Here is an 18,707-nt window from a genome sequence, read left to right as displayed (position 1 = left end):
TCATCTCTCCCTCTCGATTGTTTGTTGTATTTTGCTGGGGGTTGGTGAAAATTTTCGCTATTGAATATACTGGAAATGACCTTTTAAGGCGGCATGTATAATAATTTGTATGAATTTCGTTTTAATGTGTGGGAAGAGTGGGGAAAGCTAGAATGGATAAATGTCAGTTGGCACTGTGGGTGGTCACCCCTTACCCCATGCATGAGAAATTTCCGTCACCCTTGACAATACCAAATATCTACTATCTACTAAAGCAATTTTGCCTTATTGTTGAAAAAACATTGTTCTAATTAAATTTTCACTCTCTTTTATTTACAGGTAAGCATCGAAACTCAATATTTTCGACTGTTATTGATATTTTTGTGAGTACAAGTAATTTTGTGATTTGCTAAAACTGTTAATGGTAAGCTTTTGTCTTGTTTCATTTACTAACAATCATTATCTAAAGGGAATATTAGAATGAAGATAAAAAGAAAAAACCCTTTTTTGAAATTCTTTTCAAAAATATCCAACTCGAGCTTAGAAAATATCACTCAATTAGAAGAGCGAAAAGCTTTTTTGCGATTGACTCAAAACAAAGCTGCTGCTTTCGTGGGCAGCGGAAAATCTGCTTCCGCATGACGTCGGCGTCGGCAGCGCAGCTCCCGCCAAGCGTGGCGGCAGCGACGTCGACGTCGGCGAACTTTGCCAGGCGGCGCGAAAGAAAGTAAACAGGCGGAATGCGCAAAAAAAATCAAGCGAATGCGGAGAAAGAGAGTGAGAGAGAGTGGGGAAGAGCAAGACGGGACGAGTGGGCTTTCAGGCTTTCGGTTTCAAGTTTGGCTTTTATTTTGTTCTTTCTTTTTTTGTACTTCGCTGCTGCTTCCCCAGCTTTTCACTCGGTTGCTCTGGCTTTTATCCCACTTCTCCGCTTCTCTGCATTTCTCTGCTGCTGTGCTCCTCTGCTTCTCTGCTCAGCTGCGAAGCTGCGTTTCATCGCGCTGGCGACGCGCGCGTTCACTCGACGTTCGCAGTCCGGCGGCACCGGTTCGGTTGACGGCTCTTTACCAAAAACCTAAAACAACATAAAAACCAAATCACATAAATATATAGCCAACCATCCAATTCCGAAAACTCAGAAATCCCCACTCACCAACAATACGAAAAGCCGCCGAAAAGCGAAAAAAGAAGAAAAAGCCATAAAATAATACGTATACGACGCGTGTCTTCGTCTTTAGCACGGCGCTTTCGAATTCGTGCGAACTTGTGAACTTTCGTTTCCTTCATCCAATTCCGAATTCCAACCACCCAAGCTTTTCGTTTGGCGAGGATCGATCCTCTAGGAGCAGCCCCCCCCATCTTGGATTAAAATGTATTGTGCAGTGCTCGAAATTTGTTGATCTCCCGAATATAAGAAATTTGTGATCAAAAGATCGTAAAGTGAAATTCCTGAAAGGAATATACAAGTTTATGTATAACACATAGATATATCGAATATATAAAATTTAATATTTGGAATAAACCAAAGGTGCTTATAAGTTTGCAAGCAATAAATTAGTAAAATAAAAACTGACAGTCAGTATTATATTTTGTAAATTATTATGATCTTGCTTGAAGTTTAATTTAAAAGTATGAAGCTTGCTTAAAATATTATATCTTGCTTAATATTTATTTATCTCAGAAAAAAATTCAAAATTTACGAAATCTAATTAAACAAATCCCTAATAATTACTATGCTCATATTTTAAGATCATAGAATTTACAAAATAAATTTAATATAATTACTAGAACTGTCAATAACCAACATCAAATAGCAATACGAATTGCTGAGGAACAACCCAAACATTCGCTGAACAAACAAAAATTAATTCTGCAATAAAAATTCGCGTCGACTCACAGAAAAAAAGATCGACGATCAGTCTGAAAAATAGCAAAAACGCATAGCGAAAACATTTAGCTGGGTGTTTATTTTGCTTTTTTCTACTGCCGCTTCAAGGTCAAACTTTTCTCATTCAAAAGCGGTGGGCAGCGAGAACTGAACCCCTTAACAAACGGGCCCAGCCCCACACAGCGATAAAAAAATACAAAAAAAAAAAGAAAAAAATTAAATAAAACAACACTCAGTACACGGAATAGTTGACAACGAATAATAATAGAAAAAGGCAAACAAAACAAACAATAGCAAAATTGCGAGTGCAAAAAAAGGCAACAAAAACAGAGCCAAAGCACTCGCCTCAAATTCTGAGTAGCAAAGTGAAGCTCGCTCTCTGTTTTTGATGTTGTTGCTGCGCTGATCGCAACAGCAGCAGCAACGTGCGATAAAAGCTTTTATTCGGTTCTAAATTCCAATTTGTTGTTAATTAAGCCAACCGCCAGTGCAGCAGCAGCAGCAACATGTTTGTGCCACACATGGCCAGCTAAGTGATACATGCAGTAAATAACATTGAATTGAGCCGGGAGTGAAACCAATTGTGATCTCAGCAATGAGAATGGACTATCAAATGCCACCGCCAGCACTGGCGCTACAGCAGCAGCAGCAGCAACATGGCATGCAGCATCAGCAACAGCAGCTGCAACTGCTGCAGAATGTGCAACAGCAGCAGCAGCAACAGCAGCAGCAGCAACACCAGCAGCAACAGTTGCTCGGCAACATGTCGCAGACGGCGGCCTTGCCACCGCTGAGCAGCTTGCCACTGCAAGTGGTGCACAATCTGCCGCACTTGTTGGCCGGCAACAGTGGCGGCAACAATGCCAACAACAGCAACACCAGCAACTCGAATCTCAATGTGGCCTGCAACAACAATCTGCTGCGCGGCAACATGCAACACCAGCAGCAGCAACAGCAACAACAGCTTCTCAACAATCTGAGCAATGGAAACAATGTGGCAAGTGGAACGCTGCCGCCGCCCACGCAACTGCTGCAACATCATCTGCAACATCTGGCGCATGTGAATGTGAATGCAGCAGCTGCTGTGGTCGCTGTGGCTGCCAACAACCTGCAACAGCAACAGCAACAGCAGCAACATGCCAGCAGCAACAACGTCACGGGCGGCAGTCCCGGCAGCAACAGCAATAATAATAACAATAACATACTCAATCACAACAATCTCAATATAATTATCAATAACCATGCCTCCCTCAACAACAACAACAACAGCAATAATAATAATAATAACAACAACAATCCAGCCACACCAAATGCCAATCTGGCGGCCAGCAACAATGCCACGCCCACAGTAAACACCGCCTCTGCGGTGGCGCAACAACAGCAGGCGCACGAGAATAGTTTGGTCAACAGCCTGGTGGGTGTAATCAACAACAGCAACAACAACAACACAAACAACAACAACAATAATAATACAAACAGCAATAGCAACAATAATAATAACAATGCAGTTGGTGGCGATGACAACAATCGATGGACACAATTCCAGGTGCAACAATTGTGGAAGCAACACGCCAACTACTTGAACGGTATGGATCAGCATTTATTAACTAGAAACAACAAATACAACGATGTTATGGGAAATAACGGTTTAGCAAATGCATACATATTTAACAGATAGCTATTATATTTATATATAAAAATAATATATTAATAAAATAACTATTATTTGGGTTGGAAAAGTGGTTTCCTTTAAAACCAGAAATGATATAATATATAATTTTCTTGATGATTAATATTATAGAGCTGCACATATAATACTAAATACGATTGATTAGATTTGATCAATTTGAAATGGATTTGAAATGTTTCTTTTGCCACAACATGTTCTCTTGATGGAATAACTAATACCCTTCGAAATGCTGATTGCTCTTGACCTTCGTGGGTTAAGTTTATTTCCCGGTTTCTGCCGTTGCATTTCGCCAAATTGATTGTATGCCTGGCTAGTTTTCGCACCCCAACGGCAGCCACCCCCATCCCCCCCAGAAAACGACCCTGATTTAGTGTGAAAGTCAGCTTAAATCGATCGGCGGAGGGGGATGGGAACTGGGGGATTGGGGGCTGTACGTCCAATTGGGGAGCCTATGGCTTATGACGACTGACAGGCGGTGTTTTCTTCTCCTTTTTTTTTTTCTCTAGTTTTATTTTTTGGGGGCTGCTGTATGGGTTCAGCTGACATTTCCGCGTGGGGTAGGTTGGCTCGAGTGTAGTAGCTCAACTTTCAAACCTTTCGGTTGGGGCTCTTCGAGTCCGAGTCGCTGGCATTTCACAATCACTTTTGCTTTCGACTTTAGGCCATGCTCTCGGCAAGGGCCAAAATACGGCAACAACTTGTTGAACGCGACATTTCCAGACAACTTTCGTTTCTGACTTTTGGGTGCTTTCCATATATATGTATATATATATATTTGTGTATATTGTATATTCCAGGCGCTACTTTTTTGTTTTTATTATGATGTATTTAAAAGCCGACTGTCGCGGCCTTTTTGGCTCTTTTTCTTGACTCTCGTCTCGTCGCTGGCCTTTTGTTGTTATCACCCAAAGTTGATCTGCCAAAAAATAAAGCGGCAACAAAAGGGTAATTTTACTTTTACTGTTTCTCTTGCTGTTTGACATTGCGCCGCATAATTTATAGGTGTCCAGGGTGGCCAAACAATATCAAATTCATACGCGGCTCTTTAGCGGCTGCCGAAAAAAATGCGTTTTTAAATTTTACATTGAAGCAACAACGCCGACGCCACTAGCAAGAGCAACAACTACAAGCCAGCTGCTCTGCCGGCTTAGCAACATCACCAAAAATTAACTTTCACTTTTTCGGCAGTTTTAAAATTCATTTCTTTCTTTGCCTTTTGGTAGTTTTTTGATAATTTTTTTTTTCGTGGCCTCTGCTTGGCTCTTCTTGAAATAAAACAGAGAGACAGACAAGCTGAAAGCCAAAAGAAAAAATCAAAAAACGAGAAGAAATATGTTGAAGGGTTCCAGTTCAGCTCTGCAGAGTGGGATATAATTTTATCTTAATCAAAATATACAATTTCGAAAGTTGCCAAAAAACAATGTGTAGATAAATGGCGGGGGTTTTTTTGTGTTAATATGCAAAAGTTATTCAAATGGTTGGGAGGGCGATTTAGGCGTGGGAAAATAGTATACCAAACTAAATTGGCAAAAGAAAAAAATCTACTAAATAATAAAATAAAAAATCGAATCTAAATATTAACTGTTTTATACAACCATTTTATAATAATAATCTATTTAATTGGAAGTTTTTTCTTGCAAAACAGTTTGGTGTACATGAAACATGGTATTCTTTAATACTTAATTTTCTGTCACCTTAATAATATCTTTCTACCTGCTCGAGTTTCTACGGTTCTATCAAAGCCACGAGCATAGCCACCACGAACACCTCCAATTTCAATTGACTTGCCCCGTTCGGGGCGCCTCCAATCTGGCCATTCATGACTTCCTTTCGTTTGGTTTATCTGCGCGGGAAGCGTCGTGGCTTCACTGCGCCCCTGAAACATGCCAAAAGGCGAAAATCGGAGCGGGGGGCTAATGGCTAATGGAGGGGGCCTAGAAACCCCAAGCCAAGCGACGAGGCGTCGTCACACACTCACCCAGATAGGCGGCCTGCCAAAATGCAACGTATTACAGTTATTTCAATCAAAGCACTCGGGCTACTCGTCTTGGCCAAACGCAAGATTGTTGCCAATTTATTGTGGCTATGGCTGTGTTTGTGTTTGGCCGACACTCGCACAGCAGCAGTGCGCGTGTGTGTGTGTGTTGGGTGTTGCGCAATCGCGAAGCGGTAACGGTAAAACGTGCGAATTACTGCGACGCTGCCAGGTGAGAAACTTGAATCAGTGAAAGTGGCCGAAAGAGAGGCTTTAACGGTGGCTTTTGCCTCGTGTACCATGCGGCGTATGAGCAATCTGTTCACACGTCGTCGTGTTAGGCAAAAAGCACGAATAATACGAAAAATGCACAAAGACCAGAAGCACTTTGATTGAATTTACTGTGTTTTGATTACGTTTCAGCCCAGCCACGCCTCCTTTGCTTACGTTTTTGTTGTATTTTTTTCCAGGCAGCGTGCTCTGCATATTTGAGGCAATTTTATTTGGGTTTCGATGTCTGTGGTCGTTCGTGTTTCAGCCGCTTTATGGCATGAGTCTATAATTTGATAGAGCCAACACGATACGTATGATTATCGGTTTCGCTTCCTTATTTCTGCTAATTAACTGCTTCGGCTGCTGCTGCCACGGCTTTCTTTCGAACTGAAATTGGGCTAATGGGTTGAGTGGAAAAACTGTGTATGTGGCAAATTGTGTCGCTGTCTGCGGATTTTCACTTTCGCCGCCCGAGTCTCGGGCAATTAAACTATTGCAAAATATTCCGCCACTCGTTTGTCTTTCATAATTTTCTTTACATTTCGTAATCGCAAAGAAAGCGGCCTGCCGTTAGGGAAATCGCTTTTAAACTGTTTCGTTGAAAAATATGGGAAAATTAATTTGCACAATTGGAAAGATATTCAAAAAGTGGAAAGCCTTTCGCCGTTCTCTTACAACTGTTAAAGAAGCATAGTACGATTTTGTAGAATTTATTTGATATTTACAAGTAACGCTAACAAATAAATAATATTTCGAAGATAAAACTGTAGCTCAAATATGTTAAATTGATTTTGTAAGAGAACAAAGAACAAACAGACCCTAGATAAGTTTTTGGAGATATTCATTTCGATTTAGAGATACAACATATTAATTAATGCTATTATATAAGAGTAAGCAGAGCATAGTTTATGTCCAATTCGCTTAGCAACAAATGGTTCGTGCTAGCAACCCGGAAATCCAAAGCCTATCACATTTTCCCACAAATAATTAATTTCACACAAAAAAGAGCGGTAGAGCAGTATAAAACAAATACACAGAAAGCTGTAAAAAGGCATTAAAAAAGGGAATAAAAAAAGCAATGCAAATGAGCGCAAATACGGAATGAATGCAATGCATACAAAGCCGCAGCAGCAAAAGCAACAAAAAGGCAGCAAAAGCAACTAAAAAGCAGCAGAGCAAACACACAGAGACAGCGCAACAATCGAAAGTGTTACACTTTCTGCACTTCACCAACAACAACAACAACAACAGCGAAACTTCCCCAACAACAATGGCAACAAACCATAAAAGAAGAGTGCGATGTACATATAGTTTATAAATCGATGTAATACGACGAGGCACTCAGGCGCAACAGCAACAAAAGCAACAACTCGAACAGCAACAACAACAACAACAGTAATAACAACACCATGAAAAACACCAACAAAAAAGCCGTCACAGTTGCGCCATCGTTGCGCATGCGCAGCGTATGACTAAAAGTACAGAGAGCGGAAGAGAGATGGCTAGAGAGTGAGAGAGAGATGGCGAAAGACAGGTGAAAGGGGCGGACAGTTGTTGTTGTTGTTGCATGTACGTGTCAGTCGGCGGCTCAAAAAGAAGAAAAATGCACAAAGTTGCATAATTTGGCAACGCATATTTATAACACTTAATAATTTGCAAATGGCATCGATTTTATTGTTATTTTTATGGTAATGCAGGCGATCTAAAACTTTCGCGTGGAATTAATTAATTTTCATAAATATTCCGCAATATCGTCACAGCAGCGTCTCCGATTTAATTCTTCCCCCAGAAGTTGAATCGATTTGCTTTTGCGTATTTTAAACTGGTTTCTTTGCCTGCTTTTTTTTGGGGATAGTTTATTGGGAGCTCGAGACTCGTTTTTCCAGCACTCTCACTTTCATTTCGCTTGTCGAGGGGCGGCGAGGGGGAAATTGAGTTTTCGGGCAGTTGAGACGGATGTGTCTGGGAATCGAAATTTTAATTGGATTAATGGATACTTTGATAAGCCTAAAAAAGTTGGAAATGTTCACTATAAAACAAACCGTTAAAGGATGAATTATATATACTATAAAATCAAATGCCAGTGTAACTTAAGAAATAAACTATAAAAATCATTTCCACTTTCTTGTTGAAACTATAAGCCCAGTATTTTATAATCACTTAATGCCACCAAATCTTATTCATTAAATTAATGCTGTTAAGTGTCATCAAGCTGCATACTTCCTTCCACTTGATCACCACTTCCTTGTCGACTTGCACTTGATCAAAATCACAGTCACTAAAACCGCCGAGCAACCGAAATTAGCGCTGTTTCATACTAAAGCCCGAAAAAAACGAAACAAAAAGTGAAAGTTTAGTTCCCGAAAAAAGAAACAAAAATTTATACATATCTGAAAAACCCACCAACCGACCGACCATGGTCCACTAAAAATTGTGGCCAACCATTAACACAACAAAGACCACAGAGGCAACAATTTACAGAAAAATAATATGCCCAGTAATAAGCATAATATTGTTATTAGGTCCATAAAAAACTTTGACCAAAAAAGAGAACTGGAAGTGTGTGATCGCGTTTCACCAGAGAAACAATAAATTTGTTGTCGTAGGCCCAAAAACGGAGAACTCTCTCTCTTCATCTCTCTCCCTTTCTAATGAAAGTGAAATACACACTAAAATGGCACGAAAATTATGCAAATTATTTTAATTACCAAAAATGAGAAATTTCTTTGGTCGAGCCAACCGAAAATGGTAAAATGAAATAAAATAAAAGGTGCGAGGGCTCCCAGAGAGATGACACAGAAAAAAAATCGCTGACCCACTTAAAAAATGGCAAGAGAAACTGAAACCGAAACCGAAACTGAAACAGAAACAAGAGAAGATTAAGTTGAATTCCTGTTTTTGGGTTCGCTTCTAAAAATAAACCGAAAGACAAGATTCCTGCTGTTCAGCACACAAATCAACAATGTTGATGACAGTGAAAGTGAACCGAAAAAAGATATAAATTCGGTTCGAAGACAATGAAATAAAAGTAAAAGTACCTTTTGCAAGGAATCGAATTTACATCCTTCTTGTTGTTCGTCGCAAATTAAAATTATAACGAAATATGCTACATCACATTTGCACGCGCTTTTTTGTTATTTGTTGTGCCATTAGTTTTGTGTCTTTCATGTATTTGTTTTAGCTGCATTTAATTGTTTTTTCTTTTGTGAAAGAATCAATATTGTATTTCTTTTCTACTATCTTTCTTTTCCGTTTCTTCTGTTTTACAGGCAGGAAATCTCCATTTTTGGGTTTCATTTGCAAATCAAACGGTAATTTGGTTTTTGTCTTTTGTTGTTTATAGTTTGTTTAATCTTTATAATACTTTTGTGTCTTGGATACAAACTTTTTGTATCTTTTGTTTTTGTTTGTTTAATTGCCATGCGAAAGTTTGTTCCTACTGTTTTTTGAATGAGTTTTGTGCGCTTATTGTGTATAATATTTGATTGAGAATTTTTATTGTTTCTCGGGGCACGATGATTGATCTGTTTTTCTTTTGTGTTTTAATTTAAAAGTAAAAAATTTTGCCTACGTTGCGCAAAATTAAAATATAAAATAATATTTCACATATATTGTAAAGTCTTAATTGCTTAAGAAAGCTGGTGAAATTTACATTATGTTAATATCAAATCATTAAGCTTTACTGATAAATATATATTTTTTTTAGCTTCCTACAAAAATTCGTAGATGGAATGTTAGTTTTTAAAGCTCTATAAACATAGCTCATAAATAATTTATTTCACCAATTATATTTACTTTAATGATTGGTTTTTACCTTATGTTAACAATTTCGCATTTACCCAACGCGTTTTGTGTTCATCAATTACCGCTTTACATTATTTTAATTGTTTTCGATTTGTAAAAAACTATTGTAAGACATAATTAAATTATCTAAAATGCATTTACAAATCATTGGTTTCGTGCATAAATCTTTTCCGAAAAATTGGATAGCACAAAACAACAGTATCCAATTAAAGAGGAAAAGATGCTCATAAATACGTTACCCATACGCCCCGTGGGCCAATGCATTTGGCTTGATTTGCAAGTCCCCATTTTCACCAAAGCAGCCGATATTACTTCACAGACACTTGAGCATTTCACTTACGCTTTGGTGAGCACATCGAAAAAGAAAAGATATTACTTCATGGCACAGACCAGAAATGTGTGTGTTTGGCGCCGAAGAAGTCGAGGAAAGAAAGAGGCAAGCCAAGCCGCAAAATGGCATAAAATTTCGCAATAGTCCGTAATGCAAAAAGCGGCAGTAGCAACAACTGTAAAATCCAGAAAAAATAAGGAAAAAAAATCAAGAAAAAAGCATTGGCAAATGAAAGTGAGAGTGAATAAGAAAGCGGAAACTATTGCGAGCCGAAGAAACCAAAGACGGCAACTGGTTTCTTTTACTGTCTGTGGCCAGCAAACGGGTTTCGTGAAAGAAATCACAGCAAAGAAGCGCGGAGCGGAGAAAGATCATGCTCAGCTGCGCATGCGCAGCTTCGAAAAAAATCACTCACTCAACTTCGCTACAATAGGGCTAAGAGCTTTTAACCATCTCTGAGTGTTTTAAGTTTATTTAACATTTTTTTTCTCTCAGCTGGAAGCGATAAAAATCAGTTTGAAAGCTGTGTAGTAAAAATTTCACTTTCGCTTTTCGTATGCTGTCTGTCCGCTGCTTCCTCTTGCCGTTGTTTGCTTTGTGTCTGTCTGTGTGTGTGTGTGATTTGTTTGTTTGTTGGTTTTGTGTCTTTGCTTCGTTTTGTTTGGCTGTAACCCGTTTTTATGGCCAAAAGCTGCATGCGGAAATTCGCGGAAATTGTTTCAGCTATACGTGTGGTTCCCATGCTATTCCCAAAGAATTCGAATGGTTTATATAATATAGAAATATAGAGTACTTGACCCACTTCCAAGTATTGGGATAAGATATCAAGCCCTTAACTTGCCATATTTATAACACACTATCTAATCAGCTATGGCCCTGACTAATTGTCCACCATTCTGTTGCAGGCAAATCCACATCGAATAGCAAAGAAATCATCTGCCCAGATGACAAATACAAGGAGGAGGGCGACATCTGGAATGTTGAGGCGCAAACAGCGTTTCTCGGCCCAAATCTGTGGGACAAGACCCTGCCCTATGATGCCGACCTCAAGGTAACACAAGTTAGTATCATATCTATCATCGCTGCGTAGTGGCTGCGTCTTTTTATACAATGTTCCAAAGGTCAAAATTACACACAAAGCTCAAAATTTTACACGACAAGGCTGATTTCACTAGCGCATTAGAAAGTATTTTAATAGTTATGTGAATTATACTATTGAATTCACTTTTTGAGTCAAAAACTAATGCACTTAGTGGAAACAGCCTAAAAAACACACAAACCACAAGTACAGTCATGACAAAACACACGGTGAAACAGTTAACTTGAATGTTATCGATTGCTTACTTAGTGCGAGAATTGTATTCTCATCATCAGAGCTCAGATCGTGTGACTAACCTCAAGGAAATATCTGCTCCTCACATTGGTGTCCAGTTGCTCATTGCCTATTTCGCATTCAACCTTTTAGTATGCCGACCTAGACGAGTTCCTGTCGGAGAACAACATACCTGATGGCCTGCCCGGCACGCATCTGGGCCACTCCAGTGGTCTGGGCCACCGGTCCGATTCCCTGGGCCACGCAGCGGGTCTGTCTCTTGGTCTTGGCCACATAACCACAAAGCGAGAGCGGTCGCCCTCGCCATCCGACTGCATCAGTCCGGACACGCTAAATCCGCCATCGCCGGCCGAGTCAAGTGAGTATAGCTAGCTATCGCGCTATAGATACATCGATAAAAAGTCAATTGAGATCGTAAAACAAACCATTATCACATGTAATGTCTATTGAGATCGTCAGTCACAGTTTCGAGCTGTCGAGAACAATCGATTTCCGAAATCGAGATCGAAATAATCGGTAAATTTAATATGTTACTTTTGTAAAGCTGAAGTACTTGTAATTATAAATACAAATATACGTTTGTAATATATTGATACAACTTAAAGCTACTTTAATCACAATCATTTTAAAGTATCGAAGTAGATGATAACATTACGTTATCAAATCACTATCAGGTGCTTTATCAAATCAATAATGCAGTTTTTATGAACACAAGTATACGATCTAAACTTTATTGACTTTTGTAAATTAAATTATTTCAACACAAATGGAATGGACATTGCTTCTAACTTAAATTATAACTGAATTATATAAATTAATTTAAGTTACCCACAAATGTCTTATCAAATGCTAAATGTTAAAGAGACACCAACCGAAGGCCCGCAAGGCTTTCACTCAATGATTCCCATTCCAATTTGTGCAAATCCTTAAATTTCAATTCAATTCGAATTTCATTCAATTCTCAATGAGTTACCATCAATTTGTTGGATTTTCGTATAGCGGTTCTTGATTTTACGATGTCAATTTAGCACGAAACAGTCTGTGAGCCATTGTTAACATTTAGTATTTGATATTCCAGCATTTTCGTTCGCCTCCTCGGGCCGTGACTTTGATCCGCGAACCAGAGCCTTCTCCGACGAGGAGCTCAAGCCGCAGCCGATGATCAAAAAGTCACGCAAGCAATTCGTTCCAGATGAGCTCAAGGACGACAAGTACTGGGCACGTCGCCGGAAGAACAACATTGCCGCCAAGCGCTCCCGCGATGCCCGGCGCCAGAAGGAGAACCAGATTGCGATGCGGGCACGCTACTTGGAGAAGGAAGTGAGTCCTCCGCCCAAAGCCCCCCAAATTAATCCCTATATCAAACTAATCCAAATTTATTTCGCGCAGAATGCAACATTACATCAGGAGGTGGAGCAGTTGAAACAGGAGAACATGGACTTGCGTGCACGTCTATCGAAATTCCAAGATGTGTAATGATAAATACAATTTTGTGACTTGGCCTGAGGACACCACAACAATTAAATAATAATAACTATTGATAAAATAACAATAATCATAACTATGATAAAACTACTAATAATGTTTAGTACAGCAGACATGAAACCTACACTATAAAGTACATATTGTATCTAAATATGTATATGCAAAAATATAATTAGTAAGCAAACACACACCCACACATACACAAGAACCCCTCACGGCGTCGTGCTCCGCTTTAATATTTATTTTATGCTAAAAACTAAAAGCAAATTAACTAAACACCGAGGAGGAGAAACCGACCGAATGGAAACTAAAAACATTTTTTAGAGTAGCCAAAAAAGAAAGTCTCACGAGAGCAGAGCGTTGAAAAGCTCTGCAGCCGAAGCTTTTTGCCTTTAAAGTAGCATACTTCCGAGCGCAATGGGAATCCTAAAAAACACAGACGTAGAATTGTTATCTTTTAAATTGTTTAATAGTTGTCTAGCCTAGTTTTACGCAAAAAAACTTCTCTTCTTCGACTTCTTTTGCTATTGTTTTCCCCCTTTTACTTTAGTTTTTATTATTCTTTGTAATTAGTTGTTCGATTAAGTTTTTCTTAAGCTAATAGTGAACGGAAATCCACAAGCACACAACAAATCATATTGTAAATAATTTCGTTGCCTTTTTTCAAATTAACTCGAGAGAGGAATTACCATAAAATGCAAAAGAAAACATGTATAAAAAATTGCAAAATGAAAACCCAAAAAAAAAAGAGAAAATTAAAGGAACGCTAAGAGAAAACCATTTAGAGATGAGCAAAGAACTTCCCTCCTCAGTTGCCGGGCACTTGGCAGCTGTTTAGTTTAAGTGAGCTATGATTTTTATAAAAACCTAATGAAAAAATATCAGAAAACCCCAAAAAAAAATTAAAAACATACGGACAGAGACAGACGGTGGACAGACAGAAATGAAAAACTAGAAGTGAAATAGTTTTCGTTGTTGATTTCTTGATACTAAAATAACCAACCCAAAACTAACCCAGACATAGTCAGCTGGTTAAAGCGAGAGAACTAGTTTTCTTACTTCCTACTAAGAACTACATACACACAGACCATCCACGAAAAACCCTTCATACCATGCTATCACTCTACAAATTTTCACATTTTTCCTTTTAGTTGTAAACATTTTATTCGTTTAACTTTTATTACAAGAAAAACTATTTCTTTTGGTGTGATTTGCAAGATCTTAAACAAACAATTTAAAAACAAAACATTTTTACATAATACCATACAATTATGTTACTTTAAACAACAACTATTTTCGTTAGTTAAGTTTATTAATTATTATTATTTGTTATACATTTGAGTTACATTTACCTGCATACAATTATATAGAAATTTAAGAAAATATATGAAACCGGAAAAAAACTTACCGACCGAGAGCAAAATTTATATTTTATATTCAGCAAACAATATGGAAGCTATAAACAAAAGCGTAGAGAGATAAATAAGTCCATTAAGCACTCCTTCTAAACAAATTTCAATAAGTTTTATTTATTCTATGGAAAAATGTGCAAAACCAACAAAAAACTGAAAGAAGAACCACAAAAGTAAAGATCGAAAAAGGAGAATGAGCGTAACGAAAAAGTGAGAAAGCAAAAAACGATTTGTGTGTAATAATAAAAGTCTAAGCGTTGCTTTTAACTATTGAAAACTCGTTTATTTTCTATCTATCCACCCACAACACCCCCCACAGATGCCCATCCCCTCGCCACATAGCTCATCGTAGTAAATATATAATGAAAACCATACATGGATCTCAAGACAGAGTTAAAGAAATAAACCTAAAGCCGTAACCGAAATCGAAACTAACCCTAACGATAGACGCAATAACTACAAAGATTATATAGTAATCAGTAATATAGCAATATAGATATTTAGCCAATCCCTGTTTTTTTATGTTTATTAAAACGAATCCCAAAAAATCTAAAATCTAACCCTGAAGCCTTTTGCACTGCTATGAGACCACCTAGAGAAAACAACCACAAAATAACTTTAAAATTGAATAAAGAATCCCACAATTAACCTAATGGAAAAAAAAAAACATATGAAAAAAGTTGGGTGTCATTTTGCAAAATGAAATTTTTTGAGCTTCGGTTGTTGAATGAATTCACACAAGTATATACGATAAACTTAACACTTATGGATAACTCAAATAGCGGACTATACGACTAAGCAGATTCAAGCAATTGCTACATATTTGTACAACAAACCAGAAGTAAAGCAAAAATCATGTTATATTTATATAAAAATATTTATACCTAAGTAATATAAATTGCGCGTAGAGGTGAAAACATATTAAGGCGATATTTTGCTTATTTCATTTGCCAGGCCATCAATTGAACGAGCAGTAGACCTCCCCTCACACAACTTTGGTTAAGCGTAGTTTTGTATATTTTTAACAACTATTGTTTTCCGTAGTTTGTAGATGAATTTTTGTAGACAATTTTTTGGTTTATGTAGAGAATTGTTGAATAAAAAACCAAACAGAATAAAAACTCTTAACTGAACTAAGATATTTGAAAATTAGTTTGGCTGACACACAAACATACACACCCCACACACACTCACGCATCCAAAAAGGGGAGGATGCGAATTCTATAGTCTACTTTCGGGCGCGGATTTAGCCAGGCCAAAAGAAAGCAAACTTTTCAAGGGCAAATAGTATTTGTTGAAAGTTTAGGCAACAGGTTTGTGTAGACGTTTAAATATTTTCTCTTGAGTTTGAGTAAAAAGAAAACCCAGATTTTCGAATAAGAATGTTCCGTAACAAAATGTAGACTTTGTAGCAACAACAAAAGACGATAAAACTGAAAAGTATGAAACGTTTAATTATAAAAATTGAAAAACTAACGAAATTATGTTAAATATACAATAAGCATTAATATATATTTATTATATACAACAAGAATTAGTTAAATGAATTACGCATGCTGCAAGGAAAAACAAACAAACAAGCGAATAACTTTTGTAGATAAATTCGTAGTTGATGATTTTTATATCTATCTTATACAGATATTAGTTGTATGCATATAGTACACTCAACTACATAGCAAACGGGCAAGGGAAGGCGATCGTTAGGCAGGGTTAAAAATAGTAACTAAAGACACAAATTGTTGCAGTGCAAAGCAGAAAACAAACAAAAACGAGAAATTAGCAAAGCGATAACTTAAGTAAGTAAGTAACGGGCAAGAGCTGAGTGTTTTTAGTGAGTAAGAGTTTAAAAAAATGGGAGCGTAGCGGAAACGGAAGTGGCGGCGCGAATCGAATGGCAATGCGAAACATATTAAATGCTAATATATACATAATATTATACACATATACATAACTTATATACATATATATACATAAAAATATATTCTTACATATTATTAAAGACGAAAATGTTGTTGAATTTTAAAATCAATAAAAAGCCCCCGAAAAAATCCACAAATAAAAATATTTAAATGTAGTAAGATAAAAAAAAGATGAAACAAAAAAAACAAAAATTGTTAGTTGTTGCAAAAAATCAAGCTAAATTAATTAAATAAAACCAAAAACTAAAAAAGACCTTAAAGCGTTTTAGAGCCTTTACTTATATTTTGAGAATTTTGCAAAATGAAACGAAATGCAAATAATTTTATATGTGAAAAGCGTAAAAAGCTGAAGGTAAATTCATAAATAACACAAGGCTACCATAGCTTAAGTTGAGGACGAAAACGAAAGCTAGATCAAAGCATAACTTAAAGCCTAAGAAAGGGCAAGAAAACTTCATTTGGTACTCAAAACACTTAGTAAAAGATCAGCTTAAGGCATTAGAGCAATGCTAAAAGAAATCCACAAGAAACTCAGCCTAATTGTTGTTGGCAGCATGCAAAACACAAAATGAATACGAATGAAAACCAAATTTAAGCTAAAACGTAAAGATGAAAGCCTAAGCAAGGACACTAACATGTACCTAGATATATATACAAAACCAAAATAAATCTAAAAAAAAAAAAAACAAAAGAGAAAACCTAAAGAAACTCCAACAGAAGTGCTCGAAATGCTGCAGATATTAGCTATAATTTACTACCTAAAGTCAAGTCATTTGTTAATTATTTTACACTCAACTTAATTCATATTAAGTTCCACAACATTCTGTATAAGTTTTTGTAGATTTTGTTAACCGAATGAGAAAAGTTACGTTTCTGTTATGGTCTTTGATTTCGTAATAGAAACTGAATTTAATTAGTAGGAACTTCAAGAAATAAGAAGTGAGATTAAGGCAAGGCGAAAAATTATGTTTTACGAAAACTGCAAGAAAGAACAAACAATAAAGGTTTAGATACAAATTTTGAAACGATAAATGCAAAAAAAAAATCATAAAAACTGTTTCATTTTTCTGTGGATTTTATGGTATACCATTAGGCGAGATTTTTCCTCTCAACGAATAGCCAACTTTGGGGCAGCAATGCCAAAACAGAGTGGTTGGCCTTCAAAGCAGCTGGAATACACAGTTTTGAGGAACTGGAGGTCAAGTTGATTGCATAATTGGTGAGTGGACAGAGGATCTGAAAATGGTAACTGGATATGAGATAAGCTGTTGGGTGCAGTTGACATGTCGCTGAATAAAGCTGCCGGAAACAGAAGAACCAATAAAAATGACAAACTTCAAGTTTGGATAAAATGCGCATTCTACCGTTAAACAATATATACCATTCAACATTTTGTCTGTCGAAAAACTTCCATGGATTCCAATCATAAGACCAATTCTCACCTCCACTTGACAACAAACGAAACTCGCCCGACTTCAATTAACATTTACTAAAACAACGAAAAAAAGAAATGGTTTGTTTGTCAGCTTCACACACCTATTTCAAACTCAGCTGAACCAAAGCCCAAATCGGTGATATACACTATTATGCAAAAAACATAATAAACCAAAAAAAAAACTGAAACTAATTTCCTCATATATTGCTTACAAAATAAACATTTCAAACATGAAACTCGCAGCTAATTTCCGTTGATGAACAACAAAAGCAACGCCAACTATTTGAGAAATGGGAGCTGTATAACCGGTACACAGTCGAAATTTAATTATATAATTGTACATGGTATTAAACTAAATGGTAATACTAAGATAACGTTATTTGCTAAAAAATGAAAGATCATTTAGAAACTCAATTCAGAAATTGAATATATATACATTTTGTTAATTTTAATATGTTTTAATCTGTAAACTTTCAAGCTTAATTTTTTTTGAATGCAGGTTTAAACCAGACCCAGACCTGCGGCGAAGCAATTCGATTACTTCCCTATGGGGAAATGTTGCAATAAATGCGAGCAATGCTCAAACACAAGCGGACTCCACTCGCCCGCCCCGCATATTTTTATACTGGCCAAGACTTACGAAAGCGAAAAATGAGTTAACAACAACGGCCACTCAAAATGTTAATGGAAACGCAGCAGCAGCAGCAGCATGAAAACTGGTAGTATGCAGGCAACCGCTAACAGACAACGTTGAACTTGAGCTTGAAATACAAGCCAAGCGGAGCCAAAAGAGAAAGACGGGAAGTGGAGGGGGAGGGAAAGAGAGACGCGGTTGGTATAAGCCAAGTTTGTCGACAACTGCATTTGTTGATCAACCCAAATGAGGTCAACGCGTCGTATACGTAATTTGCGTTAAATGACAAAACGATATGTAATAGCCACACAACACTTATGAAACGCAGATATTCGATTACAGTCGAACTTTAGCAACTCTGAGCTCTATCGGGATAGGAAATCTATAGCTTCAAAACCTGTTTAATGATTATAAAACATATACATCTTGTAATGATATGTCTGAGAATAAATCAAATTATATTTTAATAGTTTTATATATAGTTTAATATATTGTATATTTTCTTATGGAAATTTTGTTATTAATTTTTAAGTTATTTAAGTAAGGTTT

General features: G+C 37.0%; 1 protein-coding gene across 13 annotated transcripts in view; it reads left to right on the top strand.

The window, feature by feature from the left end:
* LOC6737181 (hepatic leukemia factor) overlaps positions 1–16,787 on the top strand; it is a 54,207-nt gene extending 37,420 nt beyond the window's left edge. For 3 of the 13 annotated variants that reach the window (XM_016170005.3, XM_016170001.3, XM_016169995.3), the window contains exons 2-6: positions 9,075–9,116; positions 10,846–11,000; positions 11,406–11,631; positions 12,352–12,593; positions 12,663–16,787. In XM_016170005.3, coding sequence (XP_016030879.1) covers positions 9,075–9,116; positions 10,846–11,000; positions 11,406–11,631; positions 12,352–12,593; positions 12,663–12,749 — 752 coding nt within the window. In that variant the 3' untranslated portion in view covers positions 12,750–16,787. Of the gene's footprint in view, positions 1–543; positions 1,508–1,805; positions 3,454–9,074; positions 9,117–10,845; positions 11,001–11,405; positions 11,632–12,351; positions 12,594–12,662 lie in introns of those variants that run through there. The other 10 variants (XM_016170007.3, XM_016169998.3, XM_016170000.3 and 7 more) reach the window with 7 other exon arrangements.
* The last annotated feature ends 1,920 nt before the right edge of the window (positions 16,788–18,707 follow it).

This window comes from Drosophila simulans, chromosome 3L (genome assembly GCF_016746395.2).
Source record: "Drosophila simulans strain w501 chromosome 3L, Prin_Dsim_3.1, whole genome shotgun sequence".
NCBI lineage: Eukaryota > Metazoa > Arthropoda > Insecta > Diptera > Drosophilidae > Drosophila > Drosophila simulans.
Note: the sequence above shows the minus strand (reverse complement) of the source record. Positions and strands in the feature narration are given on the sequence as shown.